Here is an 18823-nt window from a genome sequence, read left to right as displayed (position 1 = left end):
ACCAGCCTAGTTAGACTCTCATTCACCTGCCCATCAAGGGATCAGCTGGGAATCACCTGGATACCGTGGGGTATATGCCAACAATACCCTCTTTCTTATAGCAACATATCACAATATGAGAGTGACAGAGGGGCCCCAATCAATCTAATAATACTAGAATATTTGCCTTGCAGGGGTGGGGGGTAGGGAGGAGAGATGGGTGGGAATTTTCCAGGAGGTCTTTAAGCCAGATTTAGGGCTGCTTTTGTTTTTTTAGCAGGACTAGAAGATCTATCCCAGTAGTAGTAGTAATAATTATCTTCTGCTGGAGCTAGATCACGCCCCATGCGTACTGCTCCCCAGATTCAAGTGGTCTTTTCAGACTGACTTCAGCAAACAAATACCTTATGAGATGCAGCACTCTAACAGTCATTCAAACCTAAATCAGTACCTTTGGATTTAATTGTTATCTTTTATGTGCTCCTTTGCTTATCAAAAATGAAAGATTTTGATAATGGAGATGTGGAAGGGTACTTGATCTTGATATTCAGTAGGCTCAGTTTAAATACAGCATGTTTGAATCTGAGCAGGAGAATCAGATGATTATGAATAATAAAAACAAAGTCATATGTGGGATATGCATATTCAGTGAAATTAAATGCCCAGTAAAACTAGTTTCATCATTCGCTCTGCCTAATTGCTGAAATTATAAATTATGAGTCAAAGCCTCTGGATGATCTAGTTAAATCTTTACTAGAGGATACCCTGCTTTCTGCTCAGTGCCATAGACAACAGAGCAAGGAGAAGCACAGACCCAGTAAATTTGACAGGGCCCTTCTGACTGTGCTGTAAGTAATGCTTTTTTCTTGGAGAATTATAAATCATGTTATCTACATGCAAAATAATGCCTGAAAAGTTGTCTGTGGAATTATACACATACAGGTTGCCTTGTTCAGTTTTAGCCTTGAAGAAAAATCTGCAGTGTAGTACATCTTTGTATTCAATATTCCCTTGAAGGGAAACTGCACCAGTATAATGTTTGAAAGACTTAAATATTTTTTTAGTACCAAATGTTGTTTATCATATTGGGACAGAGAGTTGATGAGACAAGATTTCTTGAAAGCTACTGGAGAATACAAGTAAGAGTAACCTCTGGAGGATCTGTATACAGAAGGCAGAGGCTAGAGGAGGAAAGAAAAGGCCAGGAGAGAATCTGGGCAATTTTAAATGTGAAGGGTAGGTAAATAACAGAGTGGGTTAAGGAGGTAGCAGCTTCAAGGCTAGTTGGGTTTTGGAGAATTTGGTGAAATGTTTGTTCATAAAGGCATTGTATTTTAGAAGCTATCCCTTTGTGGAGTGGCTGACTGTTACACATTGTCTGGGTTGGTCCCATAGATTTTTACCCTGTTTGTTTTTTATCCAACATATTGATCAAAGCTGGACACTGCATTTAGGTGTAGTTGATGCCTGATGATTTCAGTATTTAAGGATATTATATGGGTATTTTGGCATTGATTGTTCCCACAACACTTGTTTCAGTGACTGTCATTTTCCATGGGCACCATCCAGAGTTCTGCTATAAATGTTTTCTCAAGAACTTGCCATTTCAGACTTACCAGCCCTCCCTAACCACCCCCAGCCAGAATCACACTTTGCTCTTACTTGTTATGAGGTTTGCTTGTTCTGTGCTACGGTATCTCCTTTATTCTCTGTGATGTTTCAAAAGTATTTATTAGCAGTTTGGTACAGTCACTCGATTGTTCCCATAATGCTTTGGTAAGGAAGTGCAAGCAATGTGCAGCTTTGTATAGGTATACCTTTTCTATGTATTTGCCAAAATGTTTGCCTTTTTACCAAAAGCTACATTGCATTTAACAAGGGTTTTATGACATACTAACCACCCAGAGCAATTTTCTTTCCCTCATTAAGTACAGACATTGAAAAAAAGCAGTTCACTTCCTCCAGCATTGGGGAAACTTTCTTTTTTAATTCTGTTTTCATTAATGAATAGGTCTACTTTCTCTCCCTCAATCCATTTGTGGAAGCTTCTCCATTTCCCTTTCTCTAACATCAATATTGCTTTATTTTCCTTTCTCTTTGTCTGCAAAATGTAACTGAATATCCTTGATTAGCTTCCTTCTCTTACCAGTTTTTATTGTATACTCCTTTTAACCCTCAGGTTTACAATCAGTCCATCATAAAGCTAGAGAAAAAACAAAACATAAAGAACTACAAGTCTCTAGTCTGTCATACGCTAATTCTGATATTTCTTAAGTTACTTCAGCCTTTTCTACTCTTACTGACAGCAGTCTTTTTTTCTTCCTTGTTCAGTAGATTCAGTAATTTTACATCATTTGTTCCCTTAAAATAAAATGCTGTTATTTCCAAGTGTACAGTAATATAATATCCACAGAATTCAAATAGTTTGTGGTCTTTGGTGCCAGATAGTACATGCATATTATGCTCATGGTAAAAAGAACAATTATTAAGATTAAAGGAAATATCTGATTTTATTTTCTTACAGAATTATAGAAAATGAAGTCACTTTTTTGCCTGTGCTTTTTGCTTGCTGGGATTCATGCTAACATCCCTTGCCCACACGATTCAAAGTACCCTCATTACAATAGCCACTCTGAACTCAATCCAGGTGCAAGCCGCCAAAATACGTGGGCTCACAAGATACAAAACAGCATTTGCCAATTTGCGTTATGCTTCTACAAGGAAACAGAAACTTCCAGAAACAAAGAGAATGTGTTTTTCTCACCCATCAGCATAACCGGTACTTTGGCGATGTTAGCTCTGGGAGCTAAATTGGAGACTCTGCACCAGATTCTTAGAGTGCTCGGGTTTAACCCAGAAGGGATTCAGGAGGAGGAAGTTCATGACAGTTTTTGCCATCTCATGCAAAAGTTAAACCACCAGACAAATGGCATTGAGCTGAATATGGGAAATGTCATGTTTGTGACAGAAGAACTCCAGCTTTTACAACAGTTTCGAAACAATCTCAACATCGTTTGTGGAGAAGAAATTTTTCCAGTAAACTTCAGATATACTAAAGAAGCTGAGAAAAAGATCAACAGATATGTAAATGAAAAAACTAATGGGAAAATTGTCCAATTGGTCGATAATATTGATCAGTTAACTGAAATTCTTCTTGTTAGTTTTATTTACTTTAAAGGTAAGACATGTCTCTGGGTCTTCTGTCCCTAGCCTTTGTGCTCCTTAAAACACTATTTGTGAGGGGAAATGGTAGCTTGCTTGTCTTGACAGCTTACTCATGCTGTTAGTTATGAACAGAGCTGGTCAACATGTTTTAAAAAGAAACAATTTTCTGATTGGAGCTATTGATGTTTTGGCAAAAATTAAGGTGAAAAATCTTCCTGTTTTCAAATCAGCTCTGAAGCTTATAAATAAAACACCATCAGATCTATTTTTCTGATTGAAAGGTAAGTAAAATGTATACTCAAGTTGGCCTAGATTTAGGAGAACACCTGTATTCAACAGAGCACTTATACTTGTAAATCCTACTGAATCTAGTGGAGATAAAGCACATGCTTACAAGCTTTGCTGAATAGGGGTAGTTAAGTTCTTCCTTATGAAGTATGTTCTGAGTTCAGTTCATAGAATACTGTTCTAGTAAACATGAAATCTTAACTAGAAGAAAAACCTTGTATTTACTCAGATGTTGATCAGGAGCTCAGTGTGTTGCGTGTCCAAAAACACATATAATAACTAGAACTTTTGCATCTTCCCAGGGCCACATCTCTATCAGTATTTACATACGTGAGTAATTACACTGACACAAGGAATCATTCCCGACTTCTGCAGTCTGAAATATTTCATTATCCTTCCGAAAACATCAGTAGTCTTTTTGTAAAGTATTATTTGACTATTATTCCACTGATAGTTTTTCCAATTTTAAATTTAAGCAAAATTTAAAGCATTAATATTTTTCTGTCATTTTCATATTGAATTTCTTTATTTGTTTCACTTTCTGAAGGGATTGGCTATACACTGGTAAAGCTAGTTTGAATGTAGTCCAGTCCATTCATGCAGCCCTGTCATTCCAAATGCATCTCTTTTCTTTCCAAGTAACATCTTCATGATGGACTTTTAGTTAACAGGTACCAGGAATTCCTTCCTGTCATTATACTGGGCAAAAATTGTGAATTGTGCCCACCCAAACAATTAAACAGGAATGCAAACAAAATACTACATGTAAGGTAAAGCTGAGTTATAATCTTAATAAAGCGTGATACATTCTAATATTAGAGATAAATTAACATAGGAAAAGGAATAAGGACTTGCACATCATGCATACACAACTACAGGTATCTGCTGTATCTGTCCTAAAAATGTATTTATTGTGACAATTGACCTTAGCCAAAATGTTAAGTTCCTTACCTGAAATGACTTCCCAGCTCTGATTTAGTGGAAAATTAGAGTTGGGGGTTTTTTCAGTCTTAAAGAAAATGTGACGGCCTAACCTTAAAATCTTAACTACTTCTGGTAATTGTGTATGGAAAATAAGAGGTTTAGAGTCTAGGTTTGATCTGGAGAACAATTTTGAAGTTCAGGTGCTTCTATAAATTATATTTGAATTTTAGAAACTTGTACATTCTTTGTACCTTAGGATTTGGGCCTGTAACTTTTGCCAACAGTTTTTGTGACCCGTTCTGGGCTTTCTGGACCTGATGATAAAAACATTAGGAGCATATTTTTAGCAGATTGATCTACTGTAAAACTTGCATGAACAAAATTATCTTATTAATTGTGCTGTTCACAAAGACATTTCTGCCACCAAGTAATACATTTCCTTTTGTCTTCAAAATGCTCAGCATTTTATATATTTGAAGTCTTGTAAAAGCAGTAATGAATTCTCACTGCACTCTTATTAAGTTCATGGTAAGTAGCGTTATACCCATTTTATAGATACGGAATCAAAAGATGGTAAATTGATGTGTAAATGAATTCGCAGTGATTTGTTAGCAGAGCAAAGATTAGAGCTTAGAAGTGTTATAATCTTAGTTCATGGTTTACTCAACTAGATCAAAGTTTGTTGTATATTTGTTAGAAAGGTCTGCTACTACTAGTAAGTAATCAGAAATGGGGTATTTCTGGATTAATTCTGGACAGTATGAAACAGATACAGATCTGAGTTTTATTAGTTTGGCATTCTTTGTCATTTTTTCTTTCCTTGTGGAAAATGCAGTTTCCAAAAACTTGAAAAAGTAAATGGGAAATTTGATTTTGCCAACTTTTTATTTCCCACCTGGAAAATCTGAAGGAAATATTTTATTTTGTATAGAGGTGAGCTGAGTCACAGGGTTCACTTTGTAGAAACAAATCAAGCATTTCATTTTATGTCAGTTGGACATCAGTCTCTGTCCACCCGAGTTGCTGCAGATCCCTTGAAAGTAGGGTCCAAGCACACAGCTTATTCCATTAAGGAGAATGACAGTAGCTCAGCTGGGCAGAAGATAATATCAAACTATTAATTTATGGGGAAATGGAAGCATTGTGATTCAGTTCAACATTTCATTTGGGGAGGCCAAAACTCATTTGATCAGAAATGTGGAACTGGAATATTTTAAGTTTTTTTTTACCTTAAATTTCATTAAAATTTCTCTGCCACAAAAAAAAAAAAAAAAGATATTTCAACTTGTTATACTTGCTTGGGACAGAAAAAAAAATTGAAAGGTGAGTTTTTGTGTCAGTCAATAAAGGCACCTTTTCCACCAGGAGGTTTCATAGAATAGAATATCCTCCATGTTTCACAGGCACTTTAAGGCTACTGCAAAACAGGAAAATCCACTTCCCTTAATAGGACACTGGGGAATGTATTAAGCCTCATCACTCAAAACTGTGCCTGGCAAGTTCCTGGTGCAGAGACATTTGAATTGGTGTATGCTCCAAGTGAAGACACTATCCTTTCCTACATAATAGCTTTAGAGTTTCTTTTAGCTACATCCTACTTAACTAACTATTCCTACTTAATCATATGCATATTAATGTTGAATTATTTTGATTTATAAAATTAAGGGCAGACCCTCAGTTTTTGTGAAGTGTTACAGCTCTCAAATGAATGCTACTATAGCAGTTCACACTAGCTGAAGATATACCCCATGATTTCTCATTTTCAGAAATTGTAACTCATTTTCTCTCTTCTTTTTTTAAATCTGCAGCTGGCTGGGAAAAACAGTTTGATCACAAATACACTAAAGAAAGGGACTTTTTTGTGGACAAGAACACAGTTATTAAAGTCCCAATGATGTTCCAGATGAGAATGTTTAAATATGGCTATGACAAGCAGCTGTCTTCTACAGTGCTGCAGATGGATTATAAAGGAGGTGCTACAGCATTTTTTGTCCTGCCCGATAGAGGACAAATGCAGAAGCTGGAGAAAGGCTTGTCGTGTCAAGTTCTGTTTAAATGGAGAAAACTAGTCTCAAAAGGGTAAAATTCTTGAGTCTTCCACTTTTGTGACGGGCTCATACTGAAAGTCTGGGGTTTTGGACTCAGCTTTGGAAAGGGATGAATTAATCTCTTTCATACAACAACTCTCCTTTTCCAATACCCCTTCAGCTTCATTCCCCCATCCTTTCTGCTAAAGAGATCAGCAATTAAATTAATATAATCTTTGCAACCCATATGGATAGAAAATTAACGCTTTTTTCAAGAGGCAAGTTTAGGCTCGACATAACTCCTGAAAACACATATGTAACATATATGCATGTGAATAATTCAGGTGCATATTTGACAATTCTGCTTTAGACAATCAAATTCCAAATTCAAGACAAAGCATGGAATTAAATTAAATACAGTTTTACAATGGTCATTACATTGACTATTAGGCAGTACTTTTTAAACTATGGCAAACCTGTTTACACAAAAAACTTTTATTGAAAAATGTGTGCTCGCTAGCTGAGGATGTAGCCACTGGAACTTCCAACTGTCCAGTCTTACTAATAGGAGCATCCTCAGGACTGTTCCTAAAGTTACCACAGAACAAACAGGTGAATCAGAGTAATATATATGGTATCAAGCCTGTGAAATAAACTGGAACACACACACACACACTTTGCATCTTTGGTCACATCTACTTAGGTTAAGTCACACCAACTGAAGGGGCTTCAGTGAATCAGATGACCTACCATTTTTCCTGCTCAAGAGTGACAAGACTGGGTCTTCTTGAGGTTCCATTTCCTTTTTTCATCTTTACCTCAGTCTCAGCCCTGATACCTCAGGATATACCACAGCAACAAAGAGGATCTCCAAGGGGGAAGTGATGTGGCTTTCACAAACATAATCAGCGTTTTAGTTGTAAAGTTTGCACAGTCCTCTTCCATGCGTCTGCTGTGAGTACATCCATCAAGTGGAGATAATGTAGAATGGGCTACAGCTGAGTGGAGTGTATTTCAGAGCATTTTGATATATTATAATTACAGAAAAAGAGTTTGTCCTATTTTTAAAGTCCAAGACAAAGTATCAGGAGAGCTGTATTCTGTTCCTGGTTCAGCTACTAATCACTCTGTGCTTCTGTTTCTCCAACTTCAAAATGGAGTTGGGAGAGGTGTTTATTGCTGTTGAGATTGTTGGATGGAAGGTGTTGTACAAGAGCAGAGTGTTACTGTCACATAAAGAGGAGCCTATTTAATTTGTGTGGCTACATCAAAGACAACATGCTAAGGAAAGCTGTGCTCAGAGTCTCTTCTTTTAATGAGGTGGTATGTGAGCCACATTTCATTTCTCCGTTCACAATAACAGCAAGCAGGGCCAGGTGGATTGCCTTGTTCAGTGTAATGGGGGGAGTGTGATGGCCCACTGACAACTGTCATAAAGGTGACAAGTTTAGCACCTCCTGCCAATGATCAGGCGGGAGGAGGAGATCAGCATTCAAGAGGAAGGCCATAGAAAACCTGCTTTGGGTACCTGCAATAGTCCTAACTCCCAATTCAGGAAGTGCTCCTAGATTATATCAATCTACTAGCACTTTTAAATGCAGATGCCAGATATAACTCCAGGAAAGACTACTAACAAATCTCTGCCAGGATAGCAAGGAAGAGACAGAGGTATTTGTTGTTTTACAGATAGTACTGAACTATTCATTGTCTATATATCTGACTAAATCTATATAAACCAAGGACTTGCAAAGGTTTTGATTTAGGAATTGGGTATTTTCAGTGTGCTTTGTTTCTACTTTTAACCAAAACCAGTAACATAATGAGGGATGGGATAGGGGGCATAAGCTCTGGCTGCTGACTAATGGGGTGGCTCCAGAATGGAGGCAGGAGGCACTAGCGTGGCAGCAGGAGGCTGTAGGCTGCAGCAGTGCGGAGTTGGGACAAGAGTTCCTTTGTTAGTGCCACCCCTGCTATCCATTGGGAGCTGCTGCTGGTGCTGCTGCAGGAGGTGCCCAGCCAACAGGTACTAGGTTAATCCTGTCACAGCTGCTGCCAATTGAAGGGTTTCAGAGTCCTGTTCTACCTACAGTTCAATGGCACCTGTGAGTGTTAATTCTGTAGCTGTTGGGGAGTGAGGTTGCCCTCCCTCCCCTGCATCAGATGTGGCTCTGGGTGAGCCTACCCACCCATATACCTCTTCTGTGCTCAGCACACCCCCCTCCATCATAAACAAATTAAACATCATATATTCTTCTTCCCTTTGTCACTTCCCCTCCTTTTTTGTCCCCTCTGTGTTTGATTTAATTGTTAAACTCAGAGGCCAACATTTGAAGAAACATCTAGAGACAAGTGCCAACACTTTTAGGTGCCCAGCCTAAGGTACACAAGAGGAGATTGATTATTTAGAAGGTGAATGATCAGAACCTTCTGAAAATCAGGCACAGTTAAGATGGCCCAGTGAGGCACCTTCAGATCATTAGTTTCTTCTCCAAATCTTGGTTGAAGAACCTGGGACAGAGAAATTACCCTGGAAATAGGAATACATTGCAGCCTATTTCATGACCACTTTGGAAACAGGAAATAGATGGTTAGATAATTGACCAGCAGGATTTGGAGTCTGATCCTCATTTCAGAGTCTATTGATCATATCTTCTGATTATAGACAGAAAAAGGAATTACCCTGAGTTTGAACCAATGTCCATTAAAATCAATGGCAGTTTCATTTTCTTCAGCAGACATTATTGCACCAGATTTGTAGGAGGGGGAGATAAGACATCTCTGCTTGGATGGGCTGCCAAAGGACAGGGCAGAGAAAAAGACTGAATGGTGGAGTAACCAAGAGCTCACAGGAGCACAGTTTCAGTCCCACATTACTTAGAAATATGCTTAGAAGCTGTTCTTAAAGAAAACTTTGTCTTTTTTAAACACCTCATTGCCTTTCATGTATTTATTGCCCCATCATCCTTGTATGATAGGGAAGATCTGTAATGCCCTTTCTACAGGTAGGGAGATGAGGCACAGAGAAACTAAGGGTAAAGCTGTTTGGCCTCTGAGTGAGCCTCAAAGCAATGCCAGGAAATAAATTCCACCGTCTCCTGCCTACTCTGCATATTCCCAAAATTGCAAATTAAGAGGTATAGATGGCTCAGGGGTGGGCTGGAGTAGTTTGGTCTGACCAAAAGTATGTGTTCTTTCACTCTGGAGTTTATTTATTGGTGGAAGTGGTCTGCTTGTATTGAAAGCTGTACTGACCTACCCTAAGCAACTTGTCTGCAATCACACAAAAAATGTGTGGCAGAACAAGAGGTCTGAATGTAAGGCTCCCGAGTTTTAAGCTAGCCTCTTACCTTCTCTTCCATTCTTTCTCAACACTTCCAAGGTCATTTACTCTGAACTGCCTGTTTCTGAAAAATGAATATCAGATGAAATCTCTGTCATAGGTCTTAAATCTAGTGGGTGTATCAACATGTGCCACTAATAAGCAGAAATAAACTCCAGAGTTTCCTGCTCCTGGGAATCTCCTAGGTGTGCTGTTTACACGTGTGTCTGGACCACAGCACTTTAAGCCAGGTCAAGGCAGCTTGGGGGATGCTCTGACTGGGCTCAATGTGTTGCGGAGGGCCTGGCTGGGGCAGAAGGCTGCTTCAGAGCTGGGTTGGCAGGCAGACAGTAGGGCTGTGCAGAACAGCTCTGTTCTGATTCAACTTCTGTTTCGGTGATTCAATGGAACAGTGTTTCATTTCATTTAGAAAGCACTGTTTCATTTCATTTCATTGAAATTGTTTTGCTGTTTCAATGCTGTTTCGATGTTTCACCCAAAGGTTATTATGGGGAAACATGAAATGCAGCAGGCAGGCAGATTGGGGGCTTGCCCGCACCCCTGGGAGGGTTGCAGGGGCCGTGCCAGAGCCCTAATGGGGGTATGAGCCCCTGATCTGCCTGCCAAATGAGAGAAGCTAGGTGCTGCCACCTAGGACTGGCACCAGGAAGATCAGTGCTGCCACTGGTCCCAGGCAGCAGGACTTGGGTCCTCTCATCCAGCAGGCAGATCAGGGGCTTGCCCGCACCCCTGGGAGGTCTGCAGGGGCTGTGCTGGACTCCTCCCGGGGGTACAAGCACCTGATCTGCCTGCCAAATGAGAGAAGCTGGGTGCTGCTGCCTGAGACTGATGCCGGGAAGACTGGTGCTGCTGCTGGCCCCAGCTGGAAGCATCCAGCTCCTGTCACCCAGAAGGCAGATCAAGGGCATGAACCCTCAGGAGGACTCCAGCACAGCCCCTGCAGCCCTCCTGGGGGTGTGGGCAAGCCCCTGATCTGCCTGCTGGATGAGAGGACCCAGGTGCTGCCCCCTGGGGCCAGTGGGGTCAGTGCAGATCAGCTCATGCAGGGACCCAATGCCATGATCCCGGAGTGGGGGAGGGTCCCTGCATGAGCTGATCTGTCCCGGGCCCCACACCCTCCTCGAGCCAGCTCTGGTATGGCAGCATCGATCTTCCTGGCGCTGGGTGTGGCCTGTTATCTGGCAGGCAGATTGGAGGGCTTGCACCCCCGGGAGGACTCCAGCATAGCCCCCACAGCCTTCCTGGGGGTGCAGGAAGCCTCTGATCTGTCTGCCAGAAGACAGGAGGCAGGTGTTGCCGGCTGGGACCAGCACTGAAGCAAGTAAGCCTAGCACTGAAACTCAAACGTTTCAAAACTTTCGAAACATTTCAAGTTCCTTTTTTTCGTTTTGAAGCTGTTTCAAAGGCTTTTGTTTCATGTCGATTTTGCTGTTTTGCACTCAAAATGCATCAGAACAGCTTCAGAATGAAATACCAGGTGAAATTTCGCACAGCCCTAGCAGACAGCCCCTGCACTAATGCACCCTCATGCCCAATGAGCCAGGTCAGTGTCTACTTGTGCACTGTTACACATGAAAAAAACTCCACAGCAGAGTAGTACTTCTGTTTACAAGAACTACTACCTTGCTTTGGAGTTTATTAGTTTCCTGCATCCTAATAGGGGTGCACATATAGACACCAATATGGTTATTGCTAAATTAATTATTCAGCTCTGTAGTAAGTGTCTGGTGTAGACATGCCCACTATGTGGGACAGTGGGGGTGTCTACACATGCAATTAATCCAAAGCAATAAACTCTGGAGCAGTTTGAGTCAGAGTAAACTACTCCCAGGTGCAGTCACCCAGGACAGAAGCTATTTGAGCCAAGGCAGAGCAATTTATGCCAGGACTGCTGGGCCCTGGGCTCTGGGTAGTGGCTTTGGGCAGCAGAGGGGCTGGCTAGGGCACAAGAGTGCTAAAAGTACAGATCTGTGTGGCTAGTGGCAGGCAGGAGTCTGGGCCCCTTTTAGCTGGGCTGACCGGGCACAATTTACACTGACGATCAATATCTACATGTTCTTTTAATCACAGTTAATTACCCTACTGTTCCCAACAGTAAAATAATTAGTTTACTGTGGCCTAATACCATTGCACATATAGACAGTAATGCTCCACTCCACCGCTAATTAGTTTACTCTGTGGTAAACCATATGGGTAGGCACAGCCAATGAGAACAAGAAGTTGTCCCTACTGAGCCTGCAGAGCACTCTGATATTGGATTGAAATGTTTAATAATTTTCTTGCATTCCTCTTTGGACAGGCTAGTGAGAGTGTATCTTCCAAAATTCAGCCTTACTGAGAAGTATGAACTAAAAGGCATGCTTAATAGAATGGGCATCATTGATTTATTCACTGATAAAGCTGACCTGTCTGGAATGACTGGGACACCCAAGCACAGGGTTTCAGAGGTAAATTATGTTTTTTTCAGTTTAATGTTTTATGTTTAAAAGCATTCCTTTACAATGTTTCTGAGGTGAAACCCATTTACAAGGTCTTCACCATTGGTAAAAAGTGGGTGATGAGGTGTAATACTCATCCAAAACTAGTTATGCTGCCTATGCCATTCAGTTGTATCAAATTACAGCAATACAGTGTTTTGGCCCAGAAGGTTTCTCTGTTGTACAGGCCCACGCTACGCAACGTCTTCACCAGCTCACTGGGTGCACCTGTACAAGAGATTTACTGTGGAATAGATTAATTAACTCTCCAGTAAACACCTCAGCATCTACACATGCAGGGCTATTAGGCTGGAGTACATCAATAAATTCTGCAGCACCACACATGCTGATGTCACTGTCTGGGGTGTGAGGGTGCTTCAGTGATTTTTTGGGGTCTGCAAATTAAACAACTTTGAAAACCACTGCACTAGTCTATAGGTTAGGCTGGATGGACACACTCTCCACACCACAATGTGGACTAGTCCTGATTCACACTTACATAAGTAATAGAGAGAACAAGGTCAGTGTTCATGCTAGTAATACTATGCCTCTGGAATAGAGATAAAAATTTCTTCTTCCCTTGCTGCATATAGATTATTGATTTCTACCCCCCCAGCTGATTTATCAGTTGTCAAAATAATATTAATACATTTTTGCTTTGTGCTTTTCAATCACACTTGTTTGTCTCCTGCCCATTCCTAATCAGTTGTTTCTATCGGCACCTCTAGATCCAAAGAAGTTAAGTTCATTTTCAGCAAGCTGCTTTAAATTCCCAGAACATTAATATTTATTTATTTCCTTGCAGGCTATTCACAAGGCCATGGTGAAAGTGCATGAGTCTGGTACTGAAGCTGCAGCAGGTACTGCCATGGAAATAGTGCCAATGTCTGCTCCTCCTACCATAGAATTCAACAGCTCATTCCTGTTTTTTATACAGTATGAAGGAAATGTACTCTTTTTGGGAAAAATCATAACACCAAAGGATGACTAGTTGGGTGTCCTGGTGGCTTCTGGATATTAACTATGCCTGATTACAACCATTATTAAATAAACATTATGACCTGATCAGTATGGAGTTGGCTTTGGAGGACTCTCACATTTCTCCCTGTGATGCTGCATGTTTTCCTTATTAGCTGAGACTTTCTCTATTTGAGTGACTGGAAGATGCAATTATGGCATATTAGTCTGGGCTCGTATTAAAAAAAAAAAAAGAAAAAAAGATTGAGTTTGGGCAGGACTCAATAAATGTGTAAAAGGGAAGATTCTTTGTTAGACAGCAAAGAACCATTTTTCAAGAGCTGAAGAGCAAAAACAGGCATGGAGATGACTAAATTATGTCTGCTTCTTTGTCCCATCCACCTCTACCCTATGTAAAGCACACTTTTTTTGCCTACACATTGACTGGCAGATCAGTACAAGTTGCATTGTTTTACCACTTGCATCTATTTTTTTGCCAATCTACAGTTCAGTCCAGTAAATTTGTGTTAGTAAGTGTAATGCTTACTATTGTTTGTCATCCACTGCTGATCCATGGCCTGGCATGGCCCTGTTATGCTAGTTAGGCTGTTGCAAAGGTGGGGCCACACTGGAACAGGCTATCTTGTGATGTTGTGTCATTTTCTTCATGGGAAGTTTTAAAGAAAAATTTAGACAAACAGCCAGCAGCAATAATCCAGGTATTTTTGATCCTTCCTCAATGTAGAGGATTGAGCCAGGTGATATCTTCAGATCACTTCCACTTGTGCATTTCTATAAGGAAGTTCTACGATTTCCCTAGTGCAGCGATTCCCAGCACAGTGTCAAGTACCCTGGGGTGCCAAACAATTTAATACTGATAAACCCAAAGATTCTTCCCTTCTGTGGTCTTTCTGAGCTCTGTGCAGCAAAAGACTTGCTCTATTTTTTTTCAGTCAAAAAAAAAGTGAAAACTGAGAGCTGGTATTTTCCAAGGGGTGCCTTCAATCTAGAAAGGTTGAGAACCACTGTCCTATTGATTAGCACCGAGACACAGGGCCAGTATACTACCCCTGTAGGAGCCTGAAGCCCAGAGGCATTCCAGGGGAGACTGGAGAACTGGGTCAGACAAGAGAACTGCAATAAGAGAAGGTATGACCAAGCTCCCCATAATGGGCCACTTCAGGAGTGTTGACAGATCTGTCCTAGCAATTCAACACTCCTGAAGTGGTCCACTAAGTCACTGAACAACAATGCTACTTGGGTCAGCCAGGCAGCTATTCTAGCCCATGCCAACACCCAAGTTGGCTCCATGCAAACAGGAGAAACATTGTCCCTTTGTTTCTGTGCCGGGGAGGAATGTATCTGCCCCAATTGAATCACTCACGGTAGCAAACGCCATGTTAGCAGTAGGCATTTGTAGCATCCAACCATTATCCTAAGCTGTAACTCACACTACCCTTTACATAACTGCTTATTTAGAATCACAGGGTCTTGAGGTGCAAGCACTTTATGATCACAAACTATACCTTAAAATATCTGCACTCAGCTCCATGCCTGGTTTATACTTAATACAGGCAACCCCTGCTGAGCGCTCTTAATTGGTTCCTGAAAAACCAAGCATTAAGCAAAAGGAGTGTTAAGCAAAACCAAAAGTATCTGATGACCCAAGATGGTGACCACAGTTGTTTTTAAATGACCCAAGATGGCAACCATGATTGTTAAAAGGAAACTCACTGAGCACTAAGCGAAATCAGGTATCAATTTAGAATGAGTGTTATAGCGAAATAGCGCTAAGCGAAACAGCATTAAGTGGGGGTTGCCCGTATAGTCACAGTTGTACAGGGTCTGTCTTTGGTGCTAGGATACAAAAAGTTCCCAGATCACATTTATAGTGATGATGCCTATTATTTTTTTCATACTTTTATTTTACCTTCGTGCTATTTTCCTCTCATTTTAGGACACCTCTCAATGCTCTGTTTCTCCTGGCCTTTACGTTTGACCTTGAATAATATGGTTGTCTGTGTATGGTCACAGGAATGGAAATTAATAAACAAAGTTAAAAAAAATTAAAATGTTTTGCGTCATTTATATTGGTCAGGATTTCTACAGGTAGGACACATGCTCTAAAACAGTCTGTCAAACATAACATCAGCTAATGTACTTAACATGGGCAAAGCTATTTTAAACCTGCATAGAGATACCTCTGGCGGGCTTCCTAGAACCCTTTGTTCTTGTATGTGCATATGTGTGCTTGTACATGTACATAGTAACCTCTGAGCAACCCAAAACAGCATTTCTTGCTCAGTGTGCAATAGACAGTCCAAAGCACAAATTGGCCTGATCAGTCTAAACCAACCTGTGATGTCACATTCATCTTCGAATTTGAAGGACAAACAAGAGCAACCTCTTCTGGCCAAGTGATAAGTTCTTATTCGGGGCCTTGTGGAGGACTAAAAGGGACCTCTTGAGCCACTGAGTCTTATCCCTGCATTCACAGGCAACTATTTGTCCAATTACTTGTGGAATTGCAGTCGTAACTGAGCTGTATATAAATAGTTCATTACCTTTCCATTCCATGATACAACAATACCTGCATATGAAAGAGACAAGGATTTCTTAAGGTGATATCTACTGTGCATCGCAAACAAATGTTTAATGTGCTATCTGCCACCACTCCTAATTTTTTTCTGAATTACTTGACAGATTTCTCTTTTACTGACCGTATGCTTTCCTTTTTGACTGGGTATATTAAACTGTATTTCTCTCAACTACAAAATTTGGTTCTTTGGTACACATTTCTAATGTCTTGGTTTCCATTCTATTATTTCTTTATCTTTGATATTGTAGTGGGAACAAATAGATTTAGGAAAAGAACCCACTGGGGTGATGGTGAGCAATAATGGTAGGTTAGTGTCAAGCTCACTCTCAGTGTGGTTGTTCAGCACACTGAAAGGTGAGTGTGCCAGCCTTGAGTTTTGCTGAGAAGGTTATTATTGATACACACAGGCATGTCTATACGTGTATTTACGTGCACCTAACTTAATGTGCCTTTGCTTTAGCTAAGCAAACAGCTTAGCTAAGTTGCATTAGCTTATGTGTACATCCTTATCAATGCTTATCAGTGCAGTGTGATATATAACTCATGCTGTGTTAAAGTGCATTAACATGTCTACATGTGGACTAATGCAACTTAGCTATTTGCATCTAAATTTGATACCTGCTTTATCAAAATCTAAGTAAGATTTTGGCTTTATGCAGGTATCAAATTTAGGGTCACATAGCCTTAAGTTGCCATTTTTAAGGTACATTATAGACACGTGCCTTAATATGCCTTAAAAATGGCTATTTTAGGCTAAACCCTCTTAAGAGAGGCATGTGTAGATACGTCCACAGAGAATCAGATTTAAAAGTTAAAATATGAACAGAGATTTATTGAGAAGGAAATAGGGAATATTAACAGAGGTAAAGGATAGGCCTGTGCAAAGCGGCTAGTATGTGTTTTGGATTCAGCCAATTTGGGAGACAGTAATTCGATTTGGTGATTCGAATCACTGTCCCAAATCGATTCAGCTGAATCTGATTTGGAGATTTGGCTGCCACTGAATCAGCCAAATCTCCAAATCACACAGGACCCATCTCCCACCCGCTCTCAATGGCTGCCCTGCCCAACCCCAGCTCTTTGGGGAAAAACCCCCCACTTACTGGCTCCTGCTCACAGGGGTGTGATCCCTGCTCCCCCCACTGCCCCATGTTGCATGGGGAGCTCTTCCATGAGCCCCCAGAAGCCCCAAGGCCACTGCAGCAGCCAGTGAACCTGGGGTTGTTTGTTTTTTTCAAAGGGCCAGGAGCTAAGACAGGTGGGGCAGCCATGGGGGAGGGGCGTAGGAGAGTGGGTGGGGATTGGGGGGCTTGTGGAAGAGCCCCCCCATGCATCATAGGGCAGTGGGGGGCAGCAGGGATCAACCCCCCACCTGGCAGCACCTGGTGAGTGGGGACTTTGTTTAAAACAACTGGGAGCTGGGGCCAGGCAGGGCAGCCATGGGAGGGGGAGTGCTGAGATAGCAGAGGTGGGTTGGGGGCTTCTCAGGGGGGGTGGGGGAGCAGGCAGGTTGGGGCCTGGCAAGGGTCCCCCCATGGTCCCCTTCCCAGTCCTCCAGCCTTCCGTCCCCCACCCCCTACTTATCAGCATGGAGTCCAGGTCCAGCTCCCTGCTATAGCCAGCGGGGACTGCCCAAAGTCGCTGAAGATCTCTGAATCTTTTCCAAATTAATTTGGTGAACTTCAAATTCATTTGGACTTTTAATCGGTCCTCTGATTCAGTTTGGATTCAGAGATTCGGTCATCGAATTGGGCTGAATCTCCTCTGAATCTAATCAGCACCCGAAGCTTTGTGCAGCCCTAGTAAAGGACAAGAACAGTAGCAACAATTTAAGAAATATAAACGCAAAGAACACACAGATGCACTTTATACTTTCCCAATATTGGAGTATTGAACAGCAAGCAAAGTCAAAGTCAAAGTCAATCCAGTAACCCAAATCCAAAAGAAGCCAATCCAATTTGGGTGAAAGCAGGAAGATTCCAGGGGATCAATGCAGTAGATTGGGCTATCGGGGTCTGTATCTCAGTCACACCATAGGATGAACTACCAGCCACACAAATACTCACAGTCCATCTCCACTCACGAGGCCAAATCAAAATACCCCAATGGAACTAAACACATTCAAGAGCCACAGTATCCACCACAACACTTAGTCATAGATTCACACCCCTATGCACTCCTTCATGCACAACTGCAATTCACAAAATCCTCACACACACACCACCCAATACCAATATTCCAGATTTTTATATGCCACAATCACCCCAATCTCAACAGCCAGGCCTCTGAGGCAAAGATCCTGTCACTCAGTGCCAATCACATCAAATCCAGTCATATCACCCAGACCATTCTCTCCCAAGATACATTCACCTGCCAGTCACCGCCTCTTGCTCATCTTTACCTCAGAAAAGACGCACACCTCTCCCACCACAAACATTCTCTGAGGTCTGTGTGCCCAGGCTGGTAAACTGGGCCAGCAGGTCAGGAGCTCACTCCTTCTCAAGGCTTGGAGGGTATACTGCATATACCTTTGCAGTCTGAGGTATAACTGCATATACCTTTGCAGTCTGACAGATCAGAAATACAACAAAAAATAACTATATGTCACTGGAAAAAATTATAATAGTGAGCTTGCAAAGGGGAAAGCTATGAACTATATATATAGATTCATAAATTTTAAGGCCAGAAGGGACCTTGGAAGATCATTGGGTCCAACCCCCTGCATCAAGCAGGAAAGATAACTAAGGGTCAGGTGACCCCAGCAAGGTGACTGTCTAGTCTCCTCTAGAAGATTTCTGGGGCAGGTGAGCGCACCACCTCTGGAGAGAGCCTATTCCACAGTCTGGACACTCTGGCGGTGAAGAAGTTTTTCTTAATGTTGAACCTAAATTGGTCTTCCAGGAGGTTGTGGCCATTACTGCTGGTTTTCCTCCTCAGGTGTCCTGGTGAACAGTTGCTCACCAAGCCCTTGATGTACTCCCCTAGTGTAGTGGGTCCCCTCTCAGCCTTTTTTTCTGCAGGCTGAAGAGTCCCAGATCCCTCAGCCTTTCCTTGTATGACTTGCTGT

The 18823-nt window shown here is 41.5% G+C and overlaps 1 protein-coding gene across 1 annotated transcript; it reads left to right on the top strand.

The window, feature by feature from the left end:
- The first annotated feature begins 750 nt into the window (after positions 1-750).
- LOC109321722 (alpha-1-antiproteinase-like) lies at positions 751-13438 on the top strand. The gene is made up of 5 exons (XM_019552462.1): positions 751-827; positions 2504-3157; positions 6165-6435; positions 12023-12170; positions 13006-13438. The coding sequence occupies exons 2-5, from the start codon at positions 2515-2517 to the stop codon at positions 13189-13191; spliced, it is 1248 nt and encodes a 415-aa protein (XP_019408007.1). The 5' UTR covers positions 751-827; positions 2504-2514; the 3' UTR covers positions 13192-13438.
- The last annotated feature ends 5385 nt before the right edge of the window (positions 13439-18823 follow it).

This window comes from Crocodylus porosus, unplaced genomic scaffold, assembly GCF_001723895.1.
Source record: "Crocodylus porosus isolate Cpor-Errol unplaced genomic scaffold, CroPor_comp1, whole genome shotgun sequence".
Lineage (NCBI taxonomy): Eukaryota > Metazoa > Chordata > Crocodylia > Crocodylidae > Crocodylus > Crocodylus porosus.
Note: the sequence above shows the minus strand (reverse complement) of the source record. Positions and strands in the feature narration are given on the sequence as shown.

What these genes read in the sequence shown, in the direction of transcription:
- LOC109321722 (XM_019552462.1), top strand. Translation starts at nt 2,515, where the DNA reads ATGAAGTCACTTTTTTGCCTGTGCTTTTTGCTTGCTGGGATTCATGCT. An exon ending in TAGTTTTATTTACTTTAAAG is followed by an intron (nt 3,158 to 6,164) that starts GTAAGACATGTC and finishes TTAAATCTGCAG; the next exon opens with CTGGCTGGGAAAAACAGTTT. An exon ending in CCAAGCACAGGGTTTCAGAG is followed by an intron (nt 12,171 to 13,005) that starts GTAAATTATGTT and finishes ATTTCCTTGCAG; the next exon opens with GCTATTCACAAGGCCATGGT.